The sequence below is a fragment of the Oncorhynchus tshawytscha genome, linkage group LG01, assembly GCF_018296145.1.
Source record: "Oncorhynchus tshawytscha isolate Ot180627B linkage group LG01, Otsh_v2.0, whole genome shotgun sequence".
Classification (NCBI taxonomy): Eukaryota; Metazoa; Chordata; class Actinopteri; order Salmoniformes; family Salmonidae; genus Oncorhynchus; species Oncorhynchus tshawytscha.
Window position 1 is genome coordinate 75,459,942 of NC_056429.1, and position 15,294 is coordinate 75,475,235.

Sequence of the window (15,294 nt, forward strand, 5' to 3'; positions counted from 1 at the left end):
CATATTAGTGACAACTGCAGTCAGTTAATGGTGCATTGTTCCATGGGTTAACAGAGCATCTGAGAGAACAGAACAGCCTCAGGCATGTTCTGGGCCTTACCCACCTGACTGATGCCGCTGGGGGAGACCTTATAGGACTGCAGCTTCTGCTTCAGCAGCTCTGGGTCACTGTGTCGGAATGGACACCCTGCAACCACCAGGTCATAGAGAAATTAGGCATGAGAGAATGGCAGGTATTCACAATAAAAAAATGTTTTGCATGGGTCAAACGATTAGACATTGTAATCAAAACACTGCCTTGCATTTGTTATGGCTGGGTTCATAGGGTATCACTGCTATCAAGCTATAGGCTTAAAATGCTAATAATGATAAAAAAGGGCTCATCATGTGTGCAATAACCATGCATCTCTCCAGGTCCATGACTTACCGTGCTGGTCGCCTTGGCTGGGTGGGTTTGACAAAATCACCTTCATGCAACTGTAAGGGGTGTAGTCAGTGCGCTTGCCTTCCTTCCCGAACATGTGGCGGATGCTGTAGGCATATGCTTTGTCAAACTGCAAGGCAAAAAGAGAGCGAGAGAAAAGAGAGGTGAGACATGGGGTTGTAGTGAAAGAGGGCAAGGGAATGGAGGGAGGAATGGAGGGAGGAAGGAATGGGGGGTGCGGGTGAAAACAGAGACGTTGTCATACATCATGTCGGTGGCGGCAGGGTGTTTTCCGCCATGAAATATTGAGCTATTAAAGGGAACCTGCTGCAGAGGTGTTTCCAAACTCCAGACAGCCGTTACTGGATCACAACCCCCCCCCTCTCCGTCTCTCTCTTCCCTGTTACTGGATTATGGGTAGTGCCCCCCTCCGTCTCTCTCTTCCCTGTTACTGGCTGCATACCTCTTCACATATATGCTGTGATCATTTGTCAGAAAGGCGTTAACATAAGGAGACCGATTTAAAGCAGTAAAAACGCCAATCACACAGTCACATTACAGGCCCATACACTAGACAACCCATACACAGACAACCCGTTATTGGAAAGTTCCTATTGAATTGTGGACCCATTGTTGTGGATGGTACAATCAAAACCATCAATCCGTGTGAAAAAAATACATAGGCCTATAAGACAAACACATATGGGGAAAAAAAGTGCTCAAAACTCACCCAGTTGAATAATTCAAGAAAACCCAACTAAACCGCTGATCCACTGAAAATTAAAAGAAGCATTCAACAGTGACAGCAGAACCTCTGAAGCAGCGTTTCACAAACTCAGTCCTGGGGACCCAAAGGGGTGCATGTTTTGTTTTTGCCCTAACACTACACAGCTGATTCAAATCAAAGCTTGATGATTAGTTGATGATTTGAATCAGCTGTGTAGTGTTAGGGCAAAAACCAAAACGTGCACCCCTTGGGGTCCTGAGGACAGAGTTTGAGAAACCCTGCTCTAAAGCATCTGAATCTTTCCATTCCATAGCCACAGCCTCCCCCTCTCTGCAGGCAGACCTACTGTCGATACCGCCACCTCAGAGGGTCCGCCTCCTGTCCTGCTCCAAAATATATGGCATGTGCTTAAGAAACCATTACAGTGTTTGCGTTCGATGGGGGTCACTGCATTCAATCTCAGAGGTGAACTCAATTTACCAATCATATGTACTCTTGTAGCTGCTCAAAAGGGAAATACGGCCTCCCCCTGACGGTAAAATCAACAGAGGGCTGCGGGAGAGCGAGAAAACATTAATCACAATGGTACTCATCATAATCCATTACAGTTGCAATAAAACCCCTGGACTTGACAAGGTGAGCAGCTGCATCGTGGCAATCTCAGGAGCGATAAAAACTACTCACCAATCATATATTAATTATATGGTGCTCCTAAGGATTTAGGAAGCCATTTCCAGTTTAAAGATCACAGCCTACTGTATTAAAATTGTTCTAGGAGTGCTTTGGTCGGTGCTTTGACATTTGTGTAAAAGTTTCCTGTGTTACTGCTATGCATATTAATAAGTGACAGTGAGCACGGAGAGTTTGACACTAAAAACTTAGGACCCCGAGAACAGATAGTTAAGGGAAGGACTTCATCTTTTTTTGACAAGTACATATATGAAATCACACAAACTGTGAAGTTGGTAACTTTGATTTAAGACCACTGTTTCCGGATGCCTACTGGTCCATCCAGTCAGAGCCACTCACAAGGAGCCGAGCTCCAAGGACAACAATGACATTTGTTAGATAAAGCCAGTCTAATTACACAGTGGCGTAGCTATTGAGTGTCAGAAGTGCCAGCAATTCAGTGCTCCGCTGAAAGACTGCCACACACGGAGCCACTGTGCACCCCACTTCTTTTCTAACAGTAATTGCTGTATTAATGTCAACTGTTTCCAAAGTAATGTATGCAAATGCTCATTGGAGGAAGATCATTGTTTTTCCATCACTGATCTTAAATTCCAGCTGGAATAAATTGGCAGCACCCTCTTTTCTTTGCAATTGCATCTATGAAGAGTGCCAAACATAATTTTCAAACAGAGTCCAAACTGATTCTACATGTACAACCTCGTGAAAATATCGGCAGTAAGACACCCACGGGCGGGTGGTCCCTAAATGATATATATTTTTAAAAACACGTGGCGCCAAATGAACGGTGAACAACTGGCAGATCGACATTCGGTGCGGTGTGCGCTCCCTTACGGAATGTAATTTCAAAACCTGAGAGCTGCTATTCTTTCCAATGTTTGACAGCAATATGTAGGCTAGTTGAAGTGAGATTGATGCAAGGCATATCTGACGCTAAACTGTAACCCGTAACTGAAAAGCTAGCTAATCCAATAATGAATCACAATGGAGACATTTTGCCATTTCCCAATTTATTTCAATACCAAAAATTCCTCAAAGCATTCAGATTCTGTTTTGCACACCTACCAAAAACAACAAAAGCAACATGCAGGAAAACGATGAAGCTCTCATTTCAAAGCTTTATCAAACACATCCCAAGAGGTAACAGATCCTAAGAAGTTGGCTTCAATGTGGAAAATTTGAGAAAGAAATAAACCATACAAGCCATATTAGCGTGCAGCCGGTACTACTTCATTTAACCCCAAACAGTCCTTCATTTCTACTGAGGGTTTTGGAAGAGGCTGTGTGAAAACTACAGAAAGCAGCCAGAGTGAGAGGAGGTAAAGCATGTTGACACGGCTGTTGGATAATGCAGCGTCTGCCCTGTGGGCCTACTGTACAGCCTGCTAACATCTCCAGTCCAACACACGTTGGCAATGGTGTCAGAAGTAGAAAGGATAAGAGGTGTGTGTGTGTGTACACAAGCCTTGCCGTGGCTCCTCAGAGACAGTCCATTGTGACTGATGTGGCACTAGGACTAATCCATTTGATGTGTAATGCCATTAAAGCATGTTTCATTTCAAATCACCTCTACAAGCCTTATGACTAAGAACACCTTGTCAAATAAATGGTGCAAACTCGGGGCAACATTGAAAATGAGGGACTCCACAATGCATCATGGCTCTTCCTAAAATGCACATTTGTCTGCTATTGCGGTTAAGAAACATGCAGCCTTCAGAGACCATTATATTAGTGGGTTGGGTAAATAGCTTGAGGATACAAGCTACATACATGCTACATAATTGTTAGGCACTGCCTGCCTATATGGATGACAAATACATGTAGTCTAACATTTTGGGAACTGTAGGCTATAGACTGGCTCTGGATTTAGGTGGAAAGCACAGAGGATATTGGATATATTAATATGTAAAGTCTCCTTAAAATCCATACAATTTTAATCCAACTTCAGAAAGGTTTCTTCAGAGAGTCCAAGCCCATAAGTGGACTTTACGGCAGAAGTCTAAGCAATCGCCATGTATGTTCAGAAGCTTTGTTTTTTTCAATACAGAAAGCCTTTTCTTTCAGTGTCAGGGTGCGAACAGAGCACAGCTCTTCCACCTTTGTCTGGCTGTGTGAAATGTATCAAGAGCAGACAGCAAAAGCGAGAGCGCGCCAAAGACTTATGCTTCGGCAGAGGCATTAAGCATAGAACTAGATGGAAACAGAGATTACATCCTGGGAGTGACTTGAATAATAAAAACCTGTAGCACCTTCAAGGAGCATTTAAATAGTTTGGAAGGGTTTAGCATGCAGCCACTCACGTACAGATTTGCCAGACACTCAATGTTCCTGGGTCAATTACCTAATTACCCGGTTTCAATCAAGGGCAGTGAATGAGAAACTATTAAACTACAGAAAAACTAAGTGCTATATGGAGGACCGAGTCATGAGGAGTGGAGGGAAAAACAAATAGAACTGCTATAATAGGAGTTTCTGGTCTCAGTGTAGGATAATGAAAATAAACAAATACCTACATCTAAATACCATAAGATCGAGCATATTTATATTTTAGCAAACACTAGCGTTTATTTACTATGGGCCACCAGTTGAACGGGATCGCCTACCTGTCATGCATGGGTATACAGAACTAGTTAAAAAAGTTTGGACACACCAACTAATTCAAGGGTTTTTCTTTATTCTTACTATTTTCTACATTGTAGATGAGTAGTGAATACATTGAAACTATGAAATAACACATATGGAATCATGTAGTAACCAATAAAGTGTTAAATCAAAATATATGTTATATGTGAGATTCTTTGCCTTGATGACAGCTTTGCAAACTCTTGGCATTCTCTCGACCAACTTCATGAGGTAGTCACCTCAAATGCATTTAAATTAACAGGTGTGCCTTGTTGAAAGTTAATTTGTGGAATTTCTTAATTTCTTAATGTGTTTGAGCCAATCAGTTGTGTTGTGACAAGGTAGGGGTATGTTGTGACAGCATATAGCCCTGTGGTAAAAGACCAAGTCCATATTATGGCACGAACAGCTCAAATAAGCAAAGAGAAACAACATTCCATCGTTACTTTAAAATATGAAGGTCAGTAAATCCGGGAACATTAAGAACTTTGAAAGTTTCAAGTGCAGTCGCAAAAACCATCAAGCGCTATGATGAAACTGGCTCTCAGGAGGACCGTCACAGGTAAGGAAGACCCAGAGTTCCCTGTCTTAGGTCAGTTAGGATCACCACTTTATTTTAAGAATGTGAAATTCCAGAATAATAGTCGAGAATAATTTATTTAACCTTTTATTTCTTTCATCATATTCCCAGTGGGTCAGAAGTTTACATACACTAAATTAGTATTTGGTAGCATTGCATTTAAAAATAGTTTAACTTGGGCCAAACATTTAGGGTAACCTTCCACAAGGCTCCCACAATAAGTTGGGTGAATTTTGGCCCATTCCTCCTGACAGAGCTGGTGTAACTGAGTCAGGTTTGTAGGCCTCCTTGCTCACACACACCTTTTCAGGTCTACCCAAACATTTTCTCTGGGATTGATGTGATGGCCACTCCAATACCTTGACTTTGTTGTCCTTAAGCCATTTTGCCACAACTTTGGAAGTATGCTTGGGGTCATTGTCCATTTGGAAGACCCATTTGCGACCAAGCTTTAACTTCCTGACTGATGTCTTGAGAAGTAGCTTCATTATATCCACAAAATTTTCCTACCTCATGAAGTCATCTATTTTGTGAAGTGCACCAGTCCCTCCTGCAGCAAAGCACCCCCACAACATGATGTTGCTACACCCGTGCTTTACAGTTGGGATGGGGTTCTTCGGCTCACAAGCCTCCCCCTTTTCCTCCAAACATAACAATGGTCATTATGACCAAACAGTTCTATATTTGCTTCATCAGACCAAAGGACATTTCTCCAAAAAGTACGATCTATGTCCACATGTGCAGTTGCAAACCATAGTCTGGCTTTTTTATGGAGGTTTTGGAGCAGTGACTTCTTCCTTGCTGAGCGGCCTTTCCAGTTATGTTGATATAGGACTCGTTTTACTGTGGATAGATACTTTTGTACCCGTTTCCTCCAGCACCTTCACAAAGTCCTTTTCTGTTTTTCTGTGATTGATTTGGACTTTTCGCACCAAAGTACGTTCATCTCTAGGAGACAGAACGCATCTCCTTCCTGAGCGGTATGGCAGCTGCGAGGATAAACCAAACTTGTGGAGGTCTACAATTGTTTTTCTGAGTTGATTTATTTTGATTGTCCCATGATGTCAGGCAAAGAGGCACTGAGTTTGAAGGTAGGCCTTGAAATACATCCACAGGTACACCTCCAATTGACTCAAATGATGTAAATTAGCCAATCAGAAGCTTCTAAAGCCATGACATAATTTTCTGGAATTTTCCAAGCTGTTTCAAGGCATAGTCAATTTAGTGTATGTAAACTTCTGACCCACTGGAATTGTGATGCAGTGAATGATAAGTGAAATAATCTGTCTGTAAACAATTGCTGGAAACATTACTTGTGTCATGCACAAAGTAGATGTCCTAACAGACTTGCCAAAACTATAGTTTGTTAACAAGAAATTTGTGGAGTGGTTTACAAACGAATTTTAATGACTCCAACCTAAGTGGACGTATTCTGACTTCAACTGCATAGAGCCTTGCAAAAGTATTCAGACCCCTAGGTCCCTAGTGAGATTAACATGAATTTAATTGTCATTTGTTTGTCAACAATCTACACAAAATACTCTGCAATGTCAAAGTGGAAGAAAATTCATTATTTTTTTAATTATTTTTTTTAAAATGAGGATTTAAGTTGAATTCCTCTCCCAGTGTCTAGTGTAAAGCAGGTTTTCCTCTAGGACAGAGGTTCTTAAGACTTTTAAGCTCAAGACCCAAATGTGTAATGTACTGCCCTCGAATGACCCAAATTAAGAAGAAATAGTGTATGATTCTAAATGTTTACTCATAACTCGTGACCCACCTCTCACATATTTAGGGCTCACTTTGGGTCCCAAAGCATCATTCAAGAAACCCTGCTCTAGGATTTTGCCTGTGCTTAGCTCCTTCTCATCTCTTTTTATCCTGGAAAACTCCAGTATTTGCTGATGACAAGTATACCCATACCATAATGCAGCCACCACCATGCTTAAAAATAAGGAGCCAGTTACTCAGTGATGTGTTGTGTTTAACCAAACTTAAGTATTACTTTAGTACCTTGTTGCATGTTTTGGAATATTTGTATTATTTACGCTCTACAATGTTGTTGATCAATCCTCAGTTCTCTCCCATCACAGACATTGAACTCTGTAACCGTTTAAAAACATGAGCCAATGTAGTCACTGAATACTTCTGCAACGATAGTATTTTGTGTAGAAAACACTTAAATCCATTTTAATCCCACTTTAACACAAAATGTGAAGAAATACAAGGGGTCGATATACTTTTGCAAGACACTGTAAGGCAGGTACTCAACATGGAGGTTGGAACAAAGCAGAAACAAAATCCTATAAAATGACAAGCAAGCACACGGACATAAGCCAAAACAATGTTTGTTCTACTGCTCATCACACAAATGCAGAATAAACACATTTTGTAGGTGAAAAAATATAAATGACTGGAACTGTTAACATATCCAATTAGTACAGTGTATTGGCTAATCCAGGCCTAAAAATCAACAGCATTAACTGCTAGCAAGTACCCCTTCCTGATGGTTCAAATTGATTTCATGTGTTAATTTCTCACTCTCAACCACAACTTTAAAGGTAGACTCAGTGACATGACGTAGATGCAGAAAGTAAACAGCATAATGGGTATATTTTCGCAACAACTAAGAGCGTTTGACTTCCGGCGCCGACAGAGATGGCCGCCTCACTTCGCATTCCTAGGAAACGATGCAGTAAAAAAAAATTTTTTTTGCGTGTCATTTCTTACATTGGTACCCCAGGTAAATCTTAGGTTTTATTACATACAGTCGGGAGGAACTATTGGATATAAGAGCAACGTCAACTCACCATCATTACAATCAGGAATACGACTTTCCCGAAGCGGATCCTCTGTTTTGCCCACCACCCAGGACAATGGATCGGATCCCAGCCGGTGAACCAAAAGAACGACGCACACCCTAGACCCACTCCAATTTGCTTACCGCCCCCATAGGTCCACAGACGATGCAATCGCAACCACACTGCCCTAACCCATCTGGACAAGAGGAATACCTATGTGAGAATGCTGTTCATCGACTACAGCTCAGCATTTAACGCCATAGTACCCACCAAACTCGTCATCAAGCTCGAGACCCTGGGTCTCGACCCCGCCCTGTGCAACTGGGTACTGGACTTCCCGACGGGCCGCCCCCAGGTGGAGAGGGTAGGTACCAACATCTCCACCCTGCTGATCCTCAACACTGGGGCCCCACAAGGGTGCGTTCTGAGCCCTCTCCTGTACTCCCTGTTCACCCACGACTGCGTGGTCATGCACGCCTCCAACTCAATCATCAAGTTTGCAGACGACACTACAGTGGCTTGAATACCAACAACGACGAGATGGCCTACAGGGAGGAGATGAGGGCCCTCGGAGTGTGGTGTCAGGAAAATAACCTCACACTCAACGTCAACAAAAGAAAGGAGATGATCGTAGACTTCAGGAAACAGCAGAGTGAGCACCCCCCTATCCACATCGACGGGACAGTAGTGGAGAGGGTAGTAAGTTTTAAGTTCCTCGGCGTACATATCACGGACCAACTGAATTGGTCCACCCACACAGACAGTGTAGTGAAGAAGGCGCAGCAGCACCTCTTCAATCTCAGGAGGCTGAAGAAATTTGGCTTGTCACCAAAAGCACTCACAAACATTTACAGATGTAATACATGTATCACTAGCCATTTTAAACAATGCTACTTTTATATATGTTTACATACCCTACATTACTCATCTCATATGTATATACTGTACCCGATACCATCTACTGCATCTTGCCTATGCCGTTCTGTACCATCACTCATTCATATAGTTTTATGTACATATTCTTCATGCCTTTACACTTGTGTGTATAAGGTAGTTGTTGTGAAATTGTTAGGTTAGATTACTCGTTGGTTATTACTGCATTGTTGGAACTAGAAGCACAAGAATTTCGTTAAACTCACAAACACCTGCTAACCATGTTTATGTGACAAATAAAATATGATTTGAAGCGCAAGGCTCAACTTCTCTGCTATTTTGGTTCCGTGAATACCACGCTGTAACAGCGTGAATCGAATCCGTGCACATGCCCAGATACTGTGTGTGACTGAGAGCGAAGTGTTGCATCTCGCTCATCTCAATATCTGCGGTGTTGCTTGTGGCAACTTCATTTCGCTAAGTCTACCTTTAAGAAGTACTAATAAAAACAAGCAAGGTCTGTGTTACCCATTGTCCTCAAAGTTATTAGTCTTGCAAAACAATGCACAAAATGTTTTCTAATCCAAGTCTTAACTTTTGAAAGATCATCGGGGTGATAAATATGCAAAAATGTTTCAAAACCCAACTGACATTTTTGGAACTTTTGAGCGCATTACATTGCAGATAAACATTGTTAAATCAGATGTTATGAGACAAATGAAGGCAGTGTAAGAGCTATAGTTTTCATGATGCCTGATAGTGATATGGTCAAAGCCTTTCACCCATTGTGTTTTCAGATTAGTGGCGATGAAGGAAAGGAGACAACGAGAAGAGGATGCTACTTTAGAGATGATGTGCCCTTGACAGCCACGAGTAAAATAATTGGACTCTGATCAAATAAGACCAACTCTTTCGATATTGCTGCATAAATAGATTTAACATTGGACACAGAATGACTTTCCCACTGGAGCAACCCAAGTAAAGCAGCTACTTCAGTCAAGGGCACATTTCTTCAGCGTTCAAACCTGCTTGAAACCTTCACGGATCTAGAAGCAGTGAGTCCCACCCACTTTACACCCTGCCACCCTTGAGTGTCTCCTCTCGCTGTCAATTAGTGGTGGGAAGTCATGGAGGCGCAGGTGGGTTTTGTTGAGTAAACAGCGTCTAGGGCAGCCAGGTAGAGCTGCTTGATGGAGGAGGCCTCGTTGGTGCTGTGGACTGTGATGTCTCAGGAGAAGGGGAGTGCTCTAATTAAACCAGCAGCTGCTTTGCAAGTGTGTGTGTGTCGCGTGTATGTGCGCGCAGGTGTGTGGATGAATGGTGATACTATACCGGTCTGAGCCTATTATCTCTGGGCCGATCCTGCGCTTGTTGAACACCACATGCCTTTTTTTGACATTGGCAAGGGGACAGCGTTTTTACCATAAATTATACACCGCTTACTGCCTGAAGGTAACAGATCAAAATACACAGTAAAGTAGACCTTGGTAGACAGTAGAAAAATAGAGGGTAAGATTGAGAGGACTACCCAACTATTTAGCCCAGCTATTCTGCACAGTAGTGGTAGAATATCTTGCCACTAATTGGCACAGAACAACCAACCACTCTTACGGCTCTATGCATAAGTGAACATAATATCAGGATTTGCATTCCAAGTATTGGGCCTACACAATTTTACACTGCAATAGGCATGAATTATCATCCTTATACAAAGAGCGATGTCGGAAAATGTGAAATGCTTCTCAATTAGACGCGGTCTGACCATTTACTTGAGCAGAGAAAGATAGTAGGGGCTGATCAATGAGGCTAAACTGTTGGGAGTGAAATTCCTACACGTAGCCTTGCTCTCAAACATCCCATCAGGCTTAGACTGAAGTCTGGAGACCTTCCCAGGATACACTGCGGCAGGCAGCAACAGTAACTTAGGCAGAATCTGGCTGTGCTGGGCTGTTGCTGCACACCAGTGGAGAATATTAAGAATCCTGAAGAGGGGTTGGGTTAAATGCGAAAGACACATTTCGGCTGAATGCATTCAGTGGTGCAACTGACTAGTTATACCCTTTCTCCTGGTGGACTCCTTAGGCTGGCTGTACAGGGAGCTGCTTCTGCCTCCTCAGCCCTCTGTCTCAGTGGTCATCCTTCAAAAGGACCCCTCAGCACTTACAGCTCCGCAGAACAAAGCCTAGTGATGCATGTGTTTTTAAAGTTTACATTGGTAGAAGAGAGAAAAAAAAAGACTGTCAATGTTGAAAAGCTTTGATGACAGCAGCTCTGAAATTTCATGAAACAATCCATTGTTGTTTGCCCATCTATCAAGCCATCTGTCCAAACGCAATACTAAATTCACTACACAAACTCAAAAAGAAAAACCGTGTAGAATAAAAGTTTTACAGTAATAAAAAGTCATTAGGGTCTAGCCTGGAGTTGTGTACCAATTGATAATCTATGCTCATCTCTTTTCAAACCAATTTCATTACACTTCCTGTGAATGATTCAGAGAAAACCAAACAAACACATCTTGTGAATTCCAATTACAGTGCCTAGTGGGGCTACACACCCCTTGCACTGTCTCCACATTTTGCTGCCTTAAAATGACATAACATTTATTACATTCGATTTTTCCCCCTACAGATGTAGTACACAACCTACTCCACACTTCCAAAGTGAAAGAAGAATTAGTTGTGCAAAGTTGGTAGAATCTTATTGAAAATGATTCACAGCTGTAATGGCTGCCAAAGGTGCTTCCACCAACTATTAACTCTGGGGTGTGAAGACATATCCAATCAAGGCACCATTGTTTTTTATTTTGTATTAATTTGGAAAATGGTATCTAATTCTTTCACTTTGGAAATGTGGAGTAGGTTGTGTACATCATTAGGAAAACAATTCGAATTCTAGATCTAAAATGTGCATGGGAGGGGGATTTGTAAAAATGATTTAACTTCGAAAAGCAAATCAAAGTTTATTGGAAATAAATCCTTTGATTTTACCATATTTGACCGCAGAGTGAAATGTTGAATAGTTTTTTTTTTTTTTTTTAGATTTGTAGGAAAAAACACCTTTATTCCCTTTTTAGAATTCATTTTAAGGCAGCATAATGTGATAATTGTGCAAGGGGTGTGTAGACTTTCACTAGTGACTGTATAACTGAAGAATATTTAATTTGGGAGGTGTCGGCAAAGTAACTTGAGTCTACTTCAGGTGAGCAGGAACTAAGAAAATAAGTCCTATAGATTTATGATACGCATTTTTACTCTGACTACATATGTAGCAGGTTTTTTATTTTTTTTATTCATCCAACATAATATCGGTGTTGGTTTCAGCTTCTCGAGGTCAACAGTACAACTCCACAGGTCCATATGCCTGTGTTTATAGGCTCATTACACCCGCAGGCGCTATAAAAGATGCTCCGACACGCAGCTGCTACACAAGCTGCCAACACCTGCTAGACTGTAAAATGGTTTTTTGTGTTTTTTTTTTATTTTTTAAATAAAGACCGGCAGCACCTTGGTCCAGACTTGCTGCTTTCATCTTTAGATGGAATGCGATTCGGAAAGGAAATAGGAATCACTAATGTAGATATGGCGTGTCCCTGCATGGCCAGTCAGGAGGATTAGCTCCTCTGCAGGTCGGTCCGCCAGTGAGCCAGTCTAATGAGTTTCACCCTGACGCACCTCACATTGTCCACGCTCCATCAACACAAATGTTGTCCGCTTAGCAGCAGTAGAGACCTGGTCTGTTCTGCCCTGCCGGCCCCCTGGCCTCCAACCACAGAGAAGAAAAGGTTGATATGGTCCAGGCTATTGATATGGAGTGTATGCGGTCAGAGTGCAGAGGCGCGAGACAGTGCAATATTGATGAGGGTTTTCTGAGGACGTAGTCATGTTACAGGAGCATGCAGAGGGCTGAGAAGGAGCTGGGAGAGGGCCAAGGAGCTTCTGGACATTATTTATTTACACCAAATCAGCTTCATATGGAACTTAATCAATAATGGAACTTACACACATTGGTTCATCACGAGTCGCCACGTCTGAGCTGATTCCGGCTGTTTCTCCTAATCGCACATCAGCTTGGGACGGCTTTTACTAATGACAAATTATTTACCTTCACTTAACCTCTTACATTGTGGGAATTTGCCTATATGAATAGGGCTAAATTGAAATGTTTCTTACAAAATAAACATGGAAAGTACATGCATAACCATGGTAGCAATTAAAAGGTTAGACTAAAGGTGAGGACAACGGTTCACCTGAATAGACTGAATCCGAACATTACACTTGATTTCATGTTCATTTTACATGTACTTTGCCACATTTATTGCTAACAAAATTTGAAAATACTCTGGACACATTCAGTAACATGGTAAGAACATTCTTGGAAAATATGGTGTAGGAGCAACACGAGACAAAACAATTACAAGGGTTTGAGTGAGAGGTCTAACCGGTGTTTCCAAGTGGACATGCACCTCTCCAAAGTGTGCACAGTACCTAAGTAATTCCAATGCACTTTTATGACTCAAAGAAGAGTCTTCACCTATAAGGTGTTTTTTTGTTTCTCTGCTAGCTGTGCCGTTGAGGAACTACAGCAAGCACACTTGTAGTTGTTTTGATTGGAACACAACCCTGCTTCCCCGCCTTTACACAATCACGGTTGTTTACGCAATCCAAAAAAGGTACATTACAAAATCGCAATCTGGGTCAGGCGGGCATCATTTGAAAGCTTGTTCTATTGCCAAAATGACTAGCAAAATACAATCTTACAGTGTTAGGCTTTCACAAGGCAAGTGCATTCAGCTGCGTGGTTCACTGCAAACTGTGTTCACAGTACAACAAACATCAGCTCCTTGTGTTCAGGATAACCCAGGGTATAAGCCATGTCATCTTGTAACTGTACAACAAACATTATCTCCTTGTGTTCAGGATAACCCAGGGTATAAGCCATGTCATCTTGTAACTGTACATCAAACATTATCTCCTTGTGTTCAGGATAACCCAGGGTATAAGCCATGTCATCTTGTAACTGTACAACAAACATTATCTCCTTGTGTTCAGGATAACCCAGGGTATAAGCCATGTCATCTTGTAACTGTACAACAAACATTGTGATCATAAATGTTGACACTGTATATGACATGAGTTTTATGATATGGAAATGGAAATGACACATTTGGACTCACAGGTGTTTGGCTTGTATGACGTCAAAGCGGTATTTATTATTATCCTCAATGTACTGGATCATCTTCCAAAATACATTGAGTCCTTGTAATTTACAGCTTTTCCCATACTCAGGAAACAAAAAAAATGTGCAAAGGTTGCCCAATTATGAGCAGGGGTGGGGGCAACTTCTTGTTGCACATGCGGCGCTCAAGTTCAGACCGGCTGTCAGTCAAAACAAAATAACGGGCGGTGAAGCGGCGACCCTCAGCTCTGACGTCATGTATAGCATGTTAGTGTACAGCCACTGCGTTCCAATTTAGGTGCTTATCGGTGTCCAAATCTGCCATGTTCAAGTCATAAACAGGTATGAGTGTAAAGGGCTACCGTGGGATATCATAGTCAAGTACCCAGAGTCATCATGACTGCAAAACAGCAGAACCAAAGAGAGTAGTCATCCAAATTAATACCTTCCGGAGAAACCCAGAAATCAATGGCGATCACGTTCGCTTCCATAATTTTCTTCCTCCCTGTTCTGTAACATTAGGTACCTCTGGCAGCCAAGGCCCCGTTTCAGCCTCGCTGGCTCCAATCTTCTCAGCCACATGCTAAATGGGGAGGCTTTATGCAGCCTGCCACAAACGGCACATACATCACTGGGAGAGCCGCGACCTGCCTGGCACCAGCCTGCATCTCCGCTGCCTCCTCCACCACGGGACAAAGGCCTGGGCTTTGTGTGTGCCGCAGTCCAGGTTCCACCTGAGAGGGCAGACAGAGGGGACCCAGCCACCCTGAAAATAGGTCACTTTGAGGAGTGGCGTTCCATGACCGGCAGAGAATCTGTCCGCCCGCCTGGGCTGGGAGCCGCTTAAACAGGACAAATGGTGCGAGGCTACTGTAGGATGGGGGATGTGGAGGAGGAGGAAGTGAAACTGGAGGAATGGGAAAAGGACACCCTCATTGCTTTTGAGAGTGTGTGTGAAAGTGGCTTCGCAGTAGTGAAGTCAAAGCAACTCTGAACTGTGGCGTGCCTCCATAGAAACCAGTACAGCAAGGCAAATGTTTTGTTCGTCACGCTGTACTGCTGAAGTCTCAGTGGAAAAGGCCTGTCTTGAAGGTGTCTCATAATGACCCTAATCTACTGGATGCCTAAGTCAGTCAGAAAGTTGAGAAGTGTGCAGGGAGAAGTGTTCACAGAAATAATTTCATTTCAGGTGTTTGAGCAGAGTGCTGCTAGAAATCAATGTACATTTATATGTCAAAATATACAGTATTGACTTATTTCACCTGACTTTTCCCTCCCAACTTGTGAAAATCGAAGGGCAGCTCAGTAAGTATACACTGCAGGATGAAAGTGAGTGTAGAAATTCAAGCGTCAGTTAAATGGTGTTACTGGGTAGACATTGACCACAAAGTGAAACTCGAAT

The 15,294-nt window shown here is 42.4% G+C and overlaps 1 protein-coding gene across 1 annotated transcript in view; it reads right to left on the reverse strand.

The window, feature by feature from the left end:
- The window catches only part of prim2 (DNA primase subunit 2), a 100,854-nt gene that overhangs the window by 20,346 nt on the left and 65,214 nt on the right, over positions 1-15,294 (reverse strand). Inside the window, exons 11-12 of the mRNA XM_024430266.2 lie at positions 428-554; positions 105-187 (exon numbers count right to left, since the gene is read on the reverse strand). Of these exons, the coding sequence (XP_024286034.1) occupies positions 105-187; positions 428-554 (210 nt within the window). The remainder of the gene's footprint in view (positions 1-104; positions 188-427; positions 555-15,294) is intronic.